The following is an 18539-nucleotide window of genomic DNA, read 5'->3' on the forward strand; positions in this document are numbered from 1 at the left end:
ACTAAAATAGTCTATTCCTAAACAAGGCCTTAATGACACAAAAAATCACCTTTTAAGACCGAAAGGTATCAAGAGCATAGTGGATAGTAAGATTTACTATCAATGTTAAACAAAATGAGAAATTATTCATAATGATATTGTATGTTAAATAATTTTAAAATTATTAAAAAAAATAATTTTAATATAATACATGTTTTATGTTAATATAAATTAGATGAGATATTTAGGGAAAGAGTTTATAATTATTTTTTTATTTTATTTTATAGATATACTCATATACATTCATATTAAAGAAATAAATAATAAGAATTTTATTTTTTAATAAGATTGTATTGTATCAGAATCAGGATCAGAGTATAAGGGCTGTGATTGAGACCTCCTCAAGCCTCTACCCCTACCACCTCCACACATACGTGGGGGTTGGTGATTGGAGCAAAAAAAAAAAAAAAAAAAAGTGGCCAGTCAAAGGCCAGTGAGGGTCGTGGGGTGACCCGAGAGGGTTCGGATCTTTTTCTCATAGTATAATTTCACGCAATTTTATAACTACAATCATAGTTAATTTAAAAATTCTATTAAATTTGAGATTCTAGTAATCCGGATCATTTGTCCAACTCGAGTCGAATGATCTCGATTGAGATTCTGATCACCATGGAGCGAAGCGAAATTGAGAAATGGGCTGCTGCTTATGGATTGGCTTTTGGGTTGATTGGCAGCCCATATTCCAGATGATCCAATCAGGTTAAAGCCTGAACCGGTCCGAGGATTTCGGGTATTTGGGTCCGAATCAGTTAATCCAAACCAATCATCGAGGAGGAGCCGAAGCGACCAATGGAGTCGGTGTCGAATCGGCGTGTTGTTGATTGAGCAATTGATTTCTTTGTTGGGCGATGATCCGATTCCGTCGTGTCCTCGCCGTAATCGGTGGAGGCAGTAGAAGTAGAAGCAAACACACGGTGGTGATGAGCTTTGGGGACGGAAGCCAAGGGGCGCTGGGCTTGCCCACCTCCGCCGTCGGCATGGGCGGCGACGCCTACGAGCCCACTGCTGTTCCTGGACTCCCTCCAGACGTCTCCAGCATCAGTGCCGGCCACTACCACTCCCTCGCCGTCACTTCTCTCGGACAGCTCTGGGCTTGGGGCCGCAACATCGAATCCCAGCTCGGCCGCGGCCTTCACTCTTCTAGGTCATCTCTCTCTCTCTCACACACACAGGGGAGCTTCTATTTACTCACACCAAACCCACTCTATACACACACTTAATGAGAGGATGTGCAAAAAGTGTATATTGTGTGTGCAAATAGAAGCTCCCCACACATAGATAGGTATGTTAAATTCAATGTATAAAGAGAGAAATACAGAGAGAAATAATGTATCTATTGACTTATTGAATGTTATGGGTTGGCTCCTTTATATAGAGGAGTTACAAGCTTACAAGCCAAAAGAGAAAACATAATTATTAAAGCATACTAATTGTTATACTAACCTAATTATTAAAGCAGTACTTTACATATTATATTCTATCAGCTCCCCTCAAATTCAAGGATGATAGGAACCAACCAACTTGAGTTTGGAGAGAGTAACAAAATAAAAAAATAAAATAAAATAAAATAGGATAGGAAATGCTGCACGATCGTGTCAGACTGGTGTGGAAGACATTGTATGGTTGTAGCAGACCGGTGTAGAAGACACTATATGGCTCGTGTCGGACCGGTATAGAAGACATTGTATGGTCGTGTCGAACCGTTGTAGCAGCTAATCGGAATCAATGTCAGGACAGTTTACGAGGTCATGCCGGACCGATGTAGAAGCTAACTGAAATCAATGTCGGGACAGTTTACGGGGTCATGCTGGACCTAGGTAGAAGCTAACCGGAATCAATGTCGGGACAGTTTACGGGGTCATGCTGGACCCATGTAGAAGCTACATTGTATGATTGTGTATATAGGCTGCCCAAAATATATACATGTATATATATATCGAGCCCTCAAAAGGCGCACCCACTTCATCAAAAGTCGTGCCCGACAGAAATCGTTGAGCGGCGAGCCATCAAAAGTCGCGCCGGACATGCGGCGATACACGTGATCGACAGAGCGTCGTGTCGTCCTCTTCGTCAGTGTCTATATAAACCGAGGCGGAGGCTGGAACCAAACTAGTTTGAAACCTCTGAACATCTTCATTCTGAAAAACTCTACAACCAACCCTTTCTGACATTACCAGTTTGAAATCGCTGCTTCTCTGAAACACTCAGCAACCCAAAACATGGCCTCTTCTTCCCGTTCAGCAACCCAGAACATGGCCTCTTCTCCCCGTAGTTTGCTCACTCTCTTTCCAGACCTCAACGAGTCCACAAGAGAGATAACCGGTGCGGTTGCCCTTGCACCTCAACCACGTGCCCTTGGTTTTGCTCCGTTGAATTTTCCTATGCGGTCTGTGGAGCAAATAATGGCAGGGCAATCGGATATTGAGGCCAATTAGTATACATTGAAGCCATGTGTGGAGACCATGACTACGGTCACAAACTTGTCGCACCGGCTTCAGAGTAGGACAAATGAGGTGTAACAGTTAAACGCCCAACTGGCTCTGCTCCAGCGCATGTATAAGGATGTGCAAGCAGAGATATGTGTGCTAAAGGCGGAAAACAAGGAGTTGAAACGGAAGGCCACCGTTATGTTCCGATTCAGAGGTCCGCCATATGTTGCGGTGGAGGAGCAGGGAGGAGTGAACGGGCTTGGCGGCGTGGAAAACACGGAGGCAGCACCGTCAAGGGCCGCCTAGGACGGAGGCAAGAAGAAGAGACCGGCGGCAGAGTAGAGAAGGGATAAGGAAAAAATCCCGCCTGTGGGTGGGTGTTTGTGGGTTGGTGGGGTTGTGTGGGTTTTTTTTTTTCTTTTTTTGTGTGTGTAAAATTGTGATCGGGGTTGATCTCGGCAAGAAGAAATGACAAGTTTGTGGAATAAAAACGAGTTGGGTTTAAATGGATTTTTTTATTTGTTTGTTTGTTTGTTTGTTTTTTTTTTTTTTGGTGGAATAAAAAAAAAAAAGGATAATGGAAAAAGGGATGATGCCCACCAACTGAGTTTTATAATAATGAAATACGAAGGGAAAAAGAAAGGTATAAAAATAAAATAAAATAAAATAAAATAAAGATAGTAGAAACAGGAATCTAGAAAGGCTCACCAACTGAGTGTTAAAATAATAAAATTTGGAAATCTTGAGAGAGAAAAGGGATGATGGGTTCTGAGTGTTTTTTTTTTTTTTTGCACAACATAAATCATGCAACATTCCGCAATGCACGTGCGAATTAAAAAATTTAAAGAAAAGTTGAAAATAGGAGGAGAGAATGGGGACAAGCCCATGTAGTGAACGATGTATTTAAAGAAAAGTTTAGTGGGAATAGTGTGTTTAGTCAGAGTATTGTGTTCAGCTGTGCCAAGAAAGGATGTGATGCTTCTCCTTATAGCAAGATTTGTGGTAAGGGCGATTCTCAGACATAGAAAAATCATAATCGGAAATGGGTAGATTAAGAAGAGGCCATGTTTTGGTGATTGATCACGGCGCCGTCACTGGCGTCAAAGATCAAGGTTCATATGGATCGTGGCGCTGCTGGAGGCCGAGATAATTGCGGCGGAACTCCGCCGGAGTGAGATCGGAGAACTTGGTGACGTCGTGCACGGCGAAGGGATCGAGAAGCTGGTGGGTCTGTGGTGGCGGAAGACGACGGAGGCGGCGGCCATAGCGGCGGCGGTCTCGCCGGCGACGTTCGACCCGGGGTTGTTCAGGTCGATCTTGTAAGCTTGCCTTGAAGTGGTCATGTCCTCTGGCCTTTGAAGGTAACCAGATCTCTGAGCTTCGAAGAACCAGGTGAGATTGTGATGCAGAACCCACCAATTCATCTCCGTGTATCCCTGTGTGTGTTTTATCTCAAAACCGAGGGAGGGAGGATTTGGGCAGTGATGGGAAGGTATGTGTAGAAAATAAGCGGAATAGGTTGAGGTCCGGCGGGCGGCTAAGGTGAGGTTGCCGCCCACCGGTGAAGCGAAAATACTAGGTTCTAAACCTACTCTGATACTATGTTAAATTCAATGTATAAAGAGAGAAATACAGAGAGAATAATGTATCTATTGATTTATTGAATGTTATGGGTTAGCTCCTTTGTATAGAGGAGTTACAAGCTTATAAGCCAAAAGAGAAAATAGAATTATTAAAGCATACTAATTATTATACTAACCTAATTATTAAAGCAGCACTTTACATATTATATTCTAACAAGATACATGTGTACTTGTATGTCTGTAATTGTTGAAATTGCCTAGTAACTGTTTGATGTTATGACTAGGTTGTTAGGGATTGGATCTGAAATGTCATTTTCATTCAATGATATTTTACAGAGAAAACAAGGGACATAGTTATGATGATCATGTATATTTAGCGAATTCATTCTGTTTAACAATATCAACTACAAATTACTGGCAATTGGGATCAATACAGCTGGCCCCTTTAGGGTGTGTTTGGTTGAGGATTTAGGGAGGGATTTGAAAAGAAAAGGGAAAAAGAAAAAGACAGGTGAAATGTGAATAAAATATGTCTGTATTTCACTTATTTTCACACATCTTTTCCTTTATTTTTTTTTTCCCAAATCCCCCAACCCTAACCAAACACAACAATAGGAAAATTATTTTGACCTCCCTTGACGTTTAGATTTTTGCATTACGCAATTTGAAACCAAGAAAAGAGAGAGAAAGGTAAATTGGATGAGATGTGCATCCAACAAAGGGATCACCTTTGGAGAATTTTCACAATTTGTTATCCTTGAAGGAGTGAGAATTTATGGCTCCCATGACGAGGAAGCCTACTCATAAACCTCCAAGAAATGATCAAAAATTTTCCAAGTATGGACAAGGAAGTGGCAGTTACTTAGTTGTGGTTATTCTGTCAGGCTGTGAGAGGTTTGTTGATGTTTTATGAGTTGTTTCCTCTTGTAGCTAGAGGCTTGTGCTTTTGCGCTTGTTGCCCGTTGGACTTTTCTGTGAGCTCCATTATATAATATATCCTATTTTTAAGTAATGAAACACTTACCAAGAAAAAAAAAAGAAGAAAAAAAGCAGCCTCCCCCCCTCCACCGCCTTCTCTTTAGACACAACATAGTGACTCCAAAATTACTACAACCCGTTGATGAATAAAAATGTTAATAAGAAAGGAAACCCAGAAAATATATATCCTATTTTTCAGTAATGAAACACTTACTTACCAAGGAAAAAAAAAAAAAAAAAAGCAGCCTCCCCCCCTTCCACCGCCTTCTCTTTAGACACAACATAGTGACTCCAAAATTACTACATCCCGTCGATGAATAAAAATGTTAATAAGAAAGGAAACCCAGGAAAAATAAAAAAAAAGAAAGAAAAGAAGAAGAAGAAGAAGGAGAAAGGAATCCCAAAAAGTATAAATAAATTATATTTTTCACTTTTGATTCCATGTGCCTAGTAACTGTTGCAGTAAATTTCTCATCCGTAATATCTTAAGTAGTTACTAGTTTATTTATTTATTTGTTTTTGGCAGTTACTAATGAAGAAAATGCTTTTTCTGGTTCTTGAATGCAAAGCTGTCATATTGTTTTATTTTGTGCAGAGTTGGCGATAGATATCGTAATGCCTAATGTGCTTATGGAGTTACTTTTCATGGAAGAGTACAGATTGTTTCATGTAAATAAGTTACTGAGTTGTTTTCTTTGGTTTGTGCCAGAGAATCTTGGAATGAGCCCAAGAGAGTAGAAGGGTTGGATCAAGTAAAAGTTCAAGCTGCATTTGCATCTGGTGTCATATCTGCAGCAATTGGAGATGACGGCTCTTTGTGGGTCTGGGGCAAGTCCAAACGTGGACAGCTTGGTCTTGGAAATGGAATAACTGAGTCTGTTTCACCATCCAGAGTTGAAGCTCTTGCGGGAGAAGAGATAGTTAAGGTGGTCTTCTAATCATGCTTTAAGGTAGAGAAATGTAATACTTACGTTGTTGGTGACCTGTGATTAGCTAGTTCCATTTAAAATTTCATGGTCTCTGTCTAGCACATTTGAGTTCATTTGTCTGATTGGATGGATTGATTGTTATGTTCATCTTTGTCTGACAGGTATCACTTGGTTGGGGACACGCTCTGGCAGAGACTAAGGATGGAAAGTTGTTTGGCTGGGGTTATTCCGCAGATGGTAGATTAGGACAGATGGGAATGCCATTAGAGTCCTCTCATTTAGATTCAAGTAGTGATATACCGAAAGCAACAGAGCTCTCAAGTTCAGTTCTAGAAGCTGCTGAAAAATTGGTATTAGAAGGAATGGAGAAGGAGAAAGACATGCCTATTGTCTGGGAGCCCTGTTTAGTCAAAGAACTATGTCATTTCGGAGTAGTAGATGTGGCATGTGGGCTTGACCATTCATTAGTTCTCTGCCGTAAGTACTAATGCTCTGCTTGTTTGGGCAGAAAACATTTATTGGAAAATGTTTTTCGCATTTTCTAGCATTTGATACGATAGAAAACAAAAGTCAATGAAAAATGTTTTTCATGGTCAACGGAAAATAAGTTTATTTGGAGGAAAACATTTTTCACTTTTGCAGGGTGGAAAATATTTTCCAGCCTATAGTTTTACCACCACCACCTATCACTAATACAACCACTAGCACACTAGTCTCAAGGTTGCAACCAAACATAAAAAAAATGTCATCTGTGAAAAATGTTTTCTGTAGGAAATGTTTTTCGTTGAAACAAACAGGGTGTACTGTGTAACTATCAAAATGCATTTAGCTATGTGACATGTTTACAATTGCAATAATCTGAATTCTACCGTCTTATTTTAGGTGATGGCACTCTATTGAGCAGTGGGAGCAATATATACGGCCAGTTGGGCAGAGCCATTCAAGATTTGGGAATGCTGCCAGTCGACTTAAGTTTTCGTCCTATTTCTATTGCATCAGGACTCGGCCATTCTTTGGCCATATGCCAAATTGCAAGCTCAGAGGGCATGGGAGATACCACAGGCATTGTTTCATGGGGATGGAACCAGAGTTCTCAGCTTGGGAGGGAAGGCCATGAGAACTTCCCGCTGGTGGTTGAGGAGCTGGTGGGGGAAACCCCTGTTTCAGTGTCGGGAGGCCGTGCTCATTCTGTTGCTCTGACATCGAAAAGGGAGGTATGGGTTTGGGGCAGTGGTCGAAATGGGAGGCTTGGGTTAGGTAGCTCCATTGGTGAAGATGAGCCGAAGTTAGTTGAATATTTGGAAGGTTCTGAGGTTCTGCAAGCTGTTTCAGGCTTTGATCATAATCTTGTCCTGGTTTCTGAATGATGTATATCTTGATGAGAGCCTTGAACAGAGTTTCTTCTATGAATTTGTTACAGTTTGTTTTGGGAGAGCATCAAACTTCAATTATTCAGTTGCGCCAATTTGGGGGGAAAAGTGGATGATCATTTGCTGATGTCATACATCAGCACAAATTAATGGAATTGATTTTGTAGAATATGCACAATTTAACATTAAAAAATCCCTTTTGAAGGTTTTTTTTTCTCAAGTTGGCTTAGTGAGTTCATTTTGAAATTGATCTCAGTGATTTGAGTCATTCACATTTTAAGATTCGTTCATATTTTAAGATTCGTTGTAATAAAATATTCATGTAAAATACTAAAATTGTCGAATATCAATAAATATATATTTAAATTATATTTATTTTATAAAAATAAACGATAGTTATAATTTTAAAAATAATCATATATTTTTTGTAATATAAATGTGATTTAAAGATATAATTATTGATATCTAGATTTTGTCATAACTATTTATTCCATAAATTTTAAAAAGTGAATAATTTGAAAGGAGATGTTACAATGTGCATCTTCCAAAATGTGGATATGGTATGTGTTTCGTAATTTTTTCATAAAATTTCATAACTTAAACATAAAATATCATAATTTTTTCACTATAAAAGTCATAACTTTTTTTAATTGAAAAATGTCATAACAAAATCTTAAAATGTAATAACAAAAATCACAAAATGTCATAATGTTATCATCCCTAACTTTAGAATGCATATCATAAATTCGATATTCACAACTTTACTATAAAATATCATAACACATATCATAAATAATCATAATGTTCATCATAACAAATCATAAATTTTTTACAATGCACACCATTTAAAAAGATACACATTGTAAATTGCTCATAATAATCATGTTATTTAACCCCTTCTCATGATTATTTAACCCCTTCTCCCCAAAAGGTGCATGAGTAATGGTATACAAAACTAATAAAATTTATGAATTTAAATTTATTATGAAAAAACTAAATTAAAGATAAAGAAAGAGTGGGGAAATAAATTATGAGATAATATTTGTTACTTTTGTCCCATTAGAATGAAAAGTAAGAAGAAAATAAACAAACATTTCTCTAATAAATAATTCTTTATTTAAATAGTCATTAAAAAAAAAAAAATTCAATTTCTTCTCATTTTCCTTTGTGACGTCAAAGATAAAATTCAAGCATGATATACGATACAAAATATTAGTTCCATGGTTTTGAATTTCAAAAAGGATTTTTGAGTATTTTATTTTTTATATTTGTCTGTGTTTCACTAAGGTCTCGTTTGGTAGGTAATAATTTTAGTCTAAAGTCAAAAAATTACTAAAAAAATAAAAAAACCTAGAACCTATATAAAAAGGTCAAAGATTCTCTTTTCCTTTTACGTTTTGCACATCTTTTTGTAAAAAACTAAAAAGTTATTCTAAACATAATAAGATTTTTTATCTCATATTTTAGCCAAAAAATAAAAAAGTTACTAAAATAGTTTGTTCCCAAACGAGGCCTAAAAACACCCCTCCCAAAAAAAAAATTAGTGCATTTTCATATTTTTTGTATTTTAAATTATTTTTTTTAAAGATTTCTTCACAAATATTTTACTTTTTAAGTATATCTAAAAAATAAAAATTGACTAAAAATAATAAAAAAAATTCACCAAAGAAGACAAAATACACAAAAATAAAAAATTCAAAACTATATTTGAAAACAAAAATCAAACAAAGTGATTAAAAAATAATGATACATAAATCTTTTTAATACAAGTGTATACAATCCCTCTAATTCATATACATCTCATCCAAAATAATATGAAAGTGATAATTTTAAAATTATAAATTAAAATGTTGGATGTATTATTTTTAAATAGAGAAACCATAAAAACCACATTACTCTGGTCCATGGCAGGAGCTGTCCAGGCAAACAGAGGGCTGCATCATATACTCAATAAAACAAACAACACCATTTGCAATATAATCTACCTATCTTTTCACCATAAAATCCAAAGAGCATACTAGGATAGAAAGTTCAATTGAATACATCTAGTTTCCAGCACATGACAGGTGAGAGAAAAACAAACAAACAAACAAACAAAAAACAGGCAGCACACAATGAGAATGAGACAGCTAAATCATAACTTCAACATTATTAAAATCTGTAACCTGGTGATGTTGTGCGACATGATAGTGTAGCAAGCCAAATTTTGCAAAAGCAAAATTTTGGGTTGATCCCTTGCACCAGGAGACTTAAACCGGCCCATGGGACTTAGCAAATATACCTTTGGAATCAATCTCCACCGACGAATAAAGGTACTGGACAAAATACAACGATGTGAGGAAGCCAATAGTGCCGGTAGATATCATGATCGCAATGGCCATGATCAGTGAATACCCAAGATAAAGTATAGCCGATGCAGGCCCATTCAAGCCCTTAAGGTCAAAAACCAGGTAATTGATCGAGTACAGGAACACATAAAGAGCAACGGAACCTGATGCATAGAATGCTTTCCACCACCACTGCCAATCCTCAGCACAGAGATGCATGTAGGTAAGGACCACAGATACTACTGCACAAACGATCAACAACAACAAGAAGACAACAAGCAGGAATCCAAAGACATAATAGAACCTCCCGAGCCAGATGCTAGAGAGGATGAAAAAAAGTTCATTGAATATGGTTCCAAACGAAAGGGTCCCAGCCCCAAGAACAAGAAGCCATGATGGATATTTGCGTGCAGGGATCTCTCTTGGTATCTCGCTGGTTCGTATAGGGTACTGAATAGGCTCAGCTTGTGTCCCTAAGAAACCTCCCAGAAGGGTGAGTGGCACTGAAATGCAGAACCAGAGAGACACGGGAATAAAATAAATAGAAATGGGAATTGCACCGGTGCTTTTGCTACCCGAGAGAATAAAATTCAGCCCAGTGAGGATAACAAAACAAATTCCAGGGAAGAAGTATGCAACCGACCAGGCAACTGACTTCCAACCATCTGAAGTTCCCTTGATTGTTATCCTCAAGCGTACACCAGCATAACCACCAAGAGTCCCCAGGAAAAGATAAAAAATTATCATACCCGTCAACAACATTCCTCGAGAAGCTGGTGACATGAAACCAAAGGCAGCCAATACAACAGTAACAACAGCCATCCCAGTGATCTGAACCCCACCTCCAATCATCACACATAGTAGCTTTGAGTGATTTGGTTCTCTGAACACATCACTCACAACAAACCTCCAGCCTGAAAGTTGCTCGTTCATCTGTACTTTTTCGTCCAATTCCTCGTACATTGTCAAATCGATTCTGACTGTCCGTAAACATATAACAAAAACAATACCAGCTAAGAAAAAGATCACCATTAGTGAATTTAGGATGGAGAACCAGTGGACTTGAGCACCTTCCATCTGCAGGTAAGCATCCCATCGAGATGGCCATCTAATATCGCTCTTCACAAATTCGACATCATAAGTGAACGACACTCTCTCTTGCTCCCTTATTATCTGAGATTTGTCAAGCTTCAACGGGCAGTTTACAGAGAATTTGTCATACTCATACATATGGAATTTTGACATTGCTTCGGGGTCATATTTGACACTGCAGGGGACAACCTCAAAACCGACTATCTCAAATCCAGAAGGCTGCTTCTTCTCAGCATCCGGAATTACACCGATACCCTCTTCCCCAGTACCAATTATCAGCACACTTTCCCCTTCATACTCATGAACCAAAACCCTGAACTTGAGGTGATTGATGATGTAATCTTCATTACTATTTGGCAGTGCATACCCAACAGGAAACCCAGTCCATTGAATCTTAATTCCATGTTGTTGAGCAAACCTCATGGCAGGCAAATTATCCAAAATCATATTTACTTGATACAGATCACGAGTTCTCTGTTTCAATAGCTTTACCTCATGCTCACTTAATGGACTTGTAGTGCAGAGGAATACAGATTCATTGACGTTCATTCGAAAACGGTACGGAGAGTTGAGAATCTGGTCTCCCATGAGTTGTCGTCCAAGATTCTCTGCACTTTTCTTTATTCCCATAGGGGGTTTGCAGTAAGGGAGGCTGTAATAGCTGAAGGGAAGCGCAGTGTAAATAGAGGTCAATGAATTAACTTTAGCATATATTTCTTCGCCTGTTGAATATGTATGCATGTAGTTTTCCGAAGGATAAAAGCCATTGCAGGCATGTGAAACAAGAACTGTATAGATGAAAGCTACCCAATATGCCCTTTTTGGGATCAACTTGCAAGCCATTGAGTTTGAAAAAGGAACACAGAGCAGATCCCTCAAAACTATTCTTAGTCTAAGCTACGGTCGAAGGCTTATTCAACATCAAATCTGCAGAAGTGATATCTTCATGTCAGTCTTCGAAATTGATCTAACAAGTAAGAAAGTATCGAACCATCCCTTTCCAGAGAAAATATAATCAATTGACTTTATGTAAGAAGAAAAGAACAAATAAAAGGAAAAAAACCTCACTACCTTCAGGGGATAGGCTTGCCTCCGGTCCATAATTTGGACTGGAAGGTATTGTTTGGACCCTTGTAGTTCACCACAAGTCTTGTTCTAATGATTCAAGCCGTATATTTTGTATGACTTTTTGTGTATATCGTTCATAAAAAAATTAACAAATTACAATTATCGAATCGATCTAATTTTTTTCATAAACGATATTCACGAATGGGAGTTACAAAATATACGATACAAATTATTGAAACCGAACCCGTGGTCGGCCCTACATACAGTACCTTCCAGTGCAGATGAGGACTGGAGGTAAAGCCTAACCCTTCAGGTAGCAAAATGCAGATTTATTTCAGATAAATAAAGTATCAAAAGTGTCCTGCCCGAAATACATACGTAAATACATTACATACATGAACTAAGTAAAAAAAATACTATTTTTGTTCTCAATTATCAATCTACATATCCATTCAAATCAAGGGAAGAGAAAGATTGAAAGCAAGATCAGAGTTCCACGTCTACAAACAAGAAACAAATCCGAGGACTTCAACAACAGCCCGAACTGATCGCTGTGCTCAATCGGACAAAAACGTGAACTGATCACTGTGTTCTTCATAGATACACATATATCGAGAGAGAGAGACAGAGAGAGAGAACAAGAGATTGAAGACGCACCTGTTCGTCCTGAGATCAAGGGTTGTAGAATCGACACAGATATCCAATTTTCTGGGGTTGACATTTGGTACTATATATATCGATGATCGCATAATTCGAGGTCGATTCCATTGGTTTAAGTGACCATTCTTGACTTATTAGCTATAACAAAATAAAAACACTGCAGTTTTCTGAATTTTGTGCCACAAGTCACGTCAAGGTCAATTTGTCGTGGTTTTACATTCTACGGCACGGCTGAGATGGTTGTCATTGTCTCAAGTCTGTTTAACAGAATTTTTGCCTAATATGAAATGGTGGATCTCTCTTCATTGCTCATTTACAATCGTTGGATGGAGATTACTTCAGTTTCATCACTTCAACTTTTCGCATGACTACCACTCCATATACTGTTCGGGTCTGCGGATACTCATCATGTTTTAATATTTGAGCCTCCGTTTGGGAAGTGGGTTGGCTTTTTGGCTTTTTGGCTTTTTTGACTATTTTAGCCTGGGCTAAAAAGCTTGGTTTGGGAAGAGCTTTTTGGCTTTTTGGCTTTTTTGACTTTTTTTGTGAAAGAAGAATGTAATGATTATAGGTTGGATGTGATGTTTTGTTTGTTATGGCTAAAATAGCCTATTTTGTTTTTTGTGGCTAAAATAGCCAAAAAAGCCTGAAAAAGCCCTTGCCAAACACAGGCTGAATAATTTATTTTGTCAAGCATTTTGTATGTAAGATTTATATAAAAAATTAGATTGAATTAATAATTATAACTTATTTAATTTATTGCAATTGTTACCAAAGAAAAAAAAAAGAGTTTACTTTTAAAAACACAAGTATTGATCCTAAATTTTTTTTTATTTTTTTGTAGATGAAACCTATGATGAGCCCTACGAATTTGAAAAATACCATACAATCTAGATTATGTATCGAAGGGAACCCACCTCCTTCATAATAGGTGTTCTTTTGGTAAGGTTCGACCAAATTGGACATGCTCTATTTTTTTTTTTTTTTTTTTGGGGGGGGGGGGAGGGGGGAACTAGCTATTTGAATTAGTTTTTAAATTTTTTTTTTTTATGAAAAAACATGCGAAAAAGCATAAAAAAGAATTGACTTTTTAATTTTTTTTAGATGATATACACGAAGTGCTCTATCAAAATGAAATGAAATCTCTAATGAGTCTTACCGATCCCAACAACACCCTTCAATCTAAATTACAGACCGAAGGGAACCCGCCTCCTTCATAAACAAGTGTTCTTTTGGTGAGGTTCAACCAAATGTGACATGCTCTTTTCTTTTCTTTTTTTCTTAATAAGAACTAGCTATTTTAGTTAATTTTTTAACTTTTTATGAAAAATTATATAGAAAATTTGACTTTTTGACTTTTTAATTATTTTAGTATGTCTCCAAACTTGCAACCTGCTCTATTTTATGCTCAAATGATTGATTTATGTTGTTTTGGTTCATGTATATATATTGTTCTCTATGGAAAATGCCTGACATGTTTAGAGATGTCGGCCCTTGGCTAAAGGCACTAAAGTTTGTGCCTAGGGTTTTCAAATTTTGGCTCAAAATAAGACTCTATAAATTTATTAGTTTTATATTATAATAAAGTTTAAAGTCTAATTTTTTTTTATTGTTTGAGGCCCAATCTAACAGGCTGTTCAAAAAAATGTGTTGGGTCAAATTAAAAAAAAAAATAGATAATCATTGTTAGGCCCAATTAAAAATTTATATCATTAGTCCAAACAACTATGTATGATATAATGAGTACGAATAGAGTCTAATGTCAAGATTTTAATAGAAATAACTTTATCTTAATTTTTTTGCCATCTCTCTTTATGATATTTTAATTGAATAATTTTAACCTAATTTCTTTTTCTTAATTTTTTGGCCCTCTCTCTTTCTTATAATTTAATTGAATAATTTTACCTTAATTTTTTCTCTCATTTTTTTCCCAATAATTTGTGTTTTGTTATCAAATAATTAGTGGATTGTGATTCATGTGAATTATGATTATGTTATCAGATATTATATTACAATAACATAATGATTTCGTTATCAGATATTAGTGAATTATGTTGTTTGTGTTGATTATTGCTAAACTATAAAATAACAAGCCGCTATTTTATCTTTTTTGAGTCTTTGTAATAATTTTTTCGTATCTTAATATATCAAAATAAATTTTAATAATTATATGTGTAAGAAATGTTTTTGTAGCTACTGAATAATAAAAAAATTATTAATAACTTATTATTTTATCTGTAACTTTTTTATAAAAAGTGTGTGCGTCAATTTCCAACCACACTGTCAAACTAGTACTCAGCTGTAGAACACCGGCAGGATAGATTAAGCCCGAACAACCTGTCACAGAAAGATAAGAATCCCGCGGTGGTTCGTCCACCCAGGGGCACTCCGACGATCAAGTCAGTAAAATATCTCTCAAAGATAACCAATAGTGTTTAATTCACTAGACAGAGCATAAAAGACCTACCTTAGACCCATGGGCGTGTCTCCCTTTTATAGCCAACATAATCTTACTCCCAATAGAAGCCTATCTGTAATGGACTTAGGATTACTGCTAATCTTGGACTCCCACCAGGATTAGGATAAACCTTTTAAGAGTCTTATCTTTACCCAAACTGAAGTCTTCTCCCATTCTAGTACTCTTGTCCCTTATCCGCTTATCTCGATTTCGGGTATCTCCGCAGATAACCTCGGCCTAGCTGAGATAATCTCAGCGTCATGACCAGGACACATGGCATCTCGGCTAGCACTTCGGTGACACCTCGGTCACGTGTTGTCATTCAAAAATTATATCCTTACAACTGCCCCCTGGGTTCTATTACCTCGGCATCCTGAAGTGATGGAACCTATATCATTCCTTCCTTTAATTACGACCCTGGTTTAACTTTAGCTTGTAAATTTTTCATAAATTTCAATAAGTGTTAAACATGTCCTCGGTTTAACTTCAACTTGTAAATTTTTAAAATTTTAACAAGTGTTAAACATCATCTTGGTTTAACTTCAACTTGTAAACTTTTCTCAAGTTTCAACAAGTGTTAAACATCATCTCGGTTTAACTTCAACTTGTAAACTTTTCTCAAGTTTCAACAAATGCTAAACATCACCTCGGTCTTTTGTTTGTTGGAATCTGGGATCTGCTCACTTTAGGCTGAGCTCTTCTCTTCTCGGACCTAATCATCTAGGCCGAGATCGTGTCTTCTGGGATTCTCCATGCCCGACCTCCCGTGAAGGCCAGTGAGAATGTCCCTTGGTCCCGCCATACTGAGGGACTGCAGGAACCGTTTTCTGCCCCCCTTTCTGGGCACCTTTCTTGGCCGCTGGAATCGGCGTATCTTGTAACGGGAACGGTAGTTGCATGATGTTGTTTTGCATCATGAAATTGACGACTGTTTGCAGGCCCACCAATTTGTTTGCCATTCTTTTTGTCTCGTCGTCCCTCCATAGGCATCTATCTTTTCATACCTGGAGGTCGTCTTCGTTATAGTACCCGCCTCGGTTCGATTTCTTTGGCACATCGCCCTCTTGGCCGACGTCCTTTTCTCCATGACTCTTATCACGAGTCTTTTCGTTGTAGTTGTCTTCTTTGACGTCAAGGTCTACATGTTTCCCACTTCCAGTAGGGATGTCGTTCCCAACCTTCTTTTTTGTCCGTTGTTGGCCATCTATTCTCTTTTCATTCCCACAAACGGTGCCAAATTGTGTGTGTCAATTTCTGACCACACTGCCAAACTAGTACTCAGTTGTAGAACACTGGCAGAATAGATTAAGCCCGAACAACCTATCACAAAAAGATAAGAATCCCGCGGTGGTTCGTCCACCCAGGGGCACTTCGACGATCAAGTCAGTAAAATATCTCTCAAAGATAACCAATAGTGCTTAACTCACTAGACAGAGCATAAAAGACCTACCTTAGACCCATGGGGGTGTCTTCCTTTTATAGCCAACATGATCTTAGTCCTAATAGAAGCCTAGCACTAATGGACTTAGGATTACTGCTAATCTTGGACTCCCAGCAAGATTAGGATAAACCCTCTAACAGTCTTATCTTTACCCAAACTGAAGTCTTCTCCCATTCTAAGACTTTTATCCCTTATCCGCTTATCTCGGTTTCCGATATCTCCGCAGATAACCTCGGCCTAGCTGAGATCATCTCGGCGTCATGACCAGGACACGTGGCACCTCAACTGGCACTTCGATGACACCTCGGCCACATGTTGTCATTCAAAAATTATATCCCCACAAAAAGATATATATAGAAAAGTCTCACTTTCAAACCTCACCTAAAACTCCATAAATCTCAGGGTAGCTTTGCCTGAATTGTATTTTCGTATTTCAGGTAATGGCGAGCAATATGTATATCCAGTCGAGTAGAGTAATTCAAGATTTGGGAATGCTGCCAGTCAACATAAACTTTTCGTCCTATTTGTTACTTTTGTCTCATGAGCATGAAAAATAAGAAAGGATAAATTATGTAAATGGTTCTTATAGTTTACATAATCTGTTAATTTGATTTCTGTTGTTTAATTTGTTTGATTTTGTCCCTTAATTAAATAGATTGTGTCATTTTAGTCCAATAAATAACGGTTGTTAAGTTTGATGAACGGAAAGTCTACACAATGTGTCAATTTGCTCCATGTTGTTTTAATTTGCTCGATTTTGACAATGACCAAATTAACACATTATGTAAACTACAGGGACCAAATTAACACATAGTTTGACAACCATTGTTTATTGGACTAAAATGACACAATCTCTTAAATTAATGGGCAAAATTGAACAAATTAAAATAACAGGGACCAAATTAACACATCGTATAAATTACAAGGACTATTTATATAATTTTCCCTTACAAGCATTTCTCTAATAAATAATGTTTTAATTAATTACCCATAAAAAAGATAAAAAAAAAAATTGATTCAACTAAATTCAACGCGTTCTTATTTTTTCTCTCTCTCGTCAAATACAAGATCCAAACATAGTATAAGATACAAAATATTAATTCCATTTAGTTTTGAGTTTTCAAATATAATTTTTTATAATTTTGTTTTTTTGTATTTTCAATCATTAATGAATTATTTAAATATTTTAATCAATTTTTTTTATACTTTTTGCATGCGCCTAAAAAGTAAAATATTTGAAAAAAAATATTCAAAATTTTTTATTAAATGTAAAAAATACAAGAACCAGTACATTTTCATATTTTTTTGTTTTTATTGTTATTTTTTTTTATGAGATTATCCACAAATATTTTTGTGGAGAAGTGGTTTTGGAAATACTCTTCTGATCCTGGGGGACGCTCGTGATCTTCTTCTAGCCACTTGAAAAGGGATAAACACTCCGGTCGGGGTTGTTGGAATTAGCACTCCGACGGACAAGTTAGTCTCAATACTCAAGATCACCTGTATTCTAAGTTAAGCACAACAATTTTCACATACCTCCTTCTGGCTGATGTTTCTTCTATTTATATCTTTTCTTCTTTGGGCCTGGGGATTAAATCCATTTCCCACCTCCTATTCGGCACCTTTTATGATAGACCGATCTTCACTCGCCCCCTTGCTTAATTGGCTATTTGGCCGAGTAGGGTTGGATTTGAGCTTTCGAGTCAATTGCCGAGTGCTTCGAGTCTCGACCCTCCCAGATTTGACTATCCGAAATCTCTATGACTCCCAATACTCGGCCCCCACAATTGCCCTCCAAGCACTCCACTAACGACAGTTGGCTGGAGTGTTTGGCTTCGAACTCGAAGAGTCAGAGCCGAAATTCGGCGGTTGACCGCATTCCAACGCAAATGTCTGTACACACGCTTCTCGGTTATCATTTCAACTTCCCGCCTCTTCGTACACTTCTATTTATTGTGATCTAAAATTTTGACATCTTTTCAGATGCATACACGCTTTTAGACGCCCGTTGCTGGACTGCCTTCCGAACTACCTCTGCAACTTCCTACTCTTCTCTATCTCCTTCGCCTCTTGTAAGTTCTCTCATTCTTTGCTTTGAATCTTTTTCCTTGCTTTGTTTTTTGGCTTAGGATAATCCTATTGGCCGGGGGGAATGGCGAAACATT

General features: G+C 37.3%; 1 protein-coding gene and 1 pseudogene across 3 annotated transcripts; one reads left to right on the forward strand and one right to left on the reverse strand.

Moving 5' to 3' along the window:
• The first annotated feature begins 298 nt into the window (after positions 1-298).
• RUG2 (Regulator of chromosome condensation (RCC1) family protein) lies at positions 299-7548 on the forward strand. Of its 2 annotated transcripts, none has more exons than XM_028254630.2 (4): positions 299-1183; positions 5739-5955; positions 6120-6435; positions 6841-7548. In XM_028254630.2, exons 1-4 carry the CDS (start codon positions 888-890, stop codon positions 7323-7325), a joined length of 1314 nt encoding a protein of 437 aa, XP_028110431.2. In that variant the 5' UTR covers positions 299-887; the 3' UTR covers positions 7326-7548. The 2 variants fall into 2 exon arrangements, with proteins under 2 accessions (XP_028110431.2, XP_082740207.1); XM_082884081.1 differs by lacking the exon at positions 299-1183 and adding an exon at positions 3447-4945.
• Positions 7549-9296: 1748 nt separating this feature from the next.
• LOC114308943 (transmembrane 9 superfamily member 12 pseudogene) lies at positions 9297-12855 on the reverse strand (annotated as a pseudogene). Its single transcript, XR_014338667.1, has 2 exons — positions 12473-12855; positions 9297-11674 (listed from the first exon to the last, which is right to left on the reverse strand). The product of XR_014338667.1 is annotated as a transmembrane 9 superfamily member 12 pseudogene (transcript).
• Between the last annotated feature and the right edge of the window lie 5684 nt (positions 12856-18539).

Source organism: Camellia sinensis, chromosome 8, assembly GCF_055761805.1.
Source record: "Camellia sinensis isolate YWXY chromosome 8, ASM5576180v1, whole genome shotgun sequence".
In the NCBI taxonomy this organism is placed as follows: Eukaryota; Viridiplantae; Streptophyta; class Magnoliopsida; order Ericales; family Theaceae; genus Camellia; species Camellia sinensis.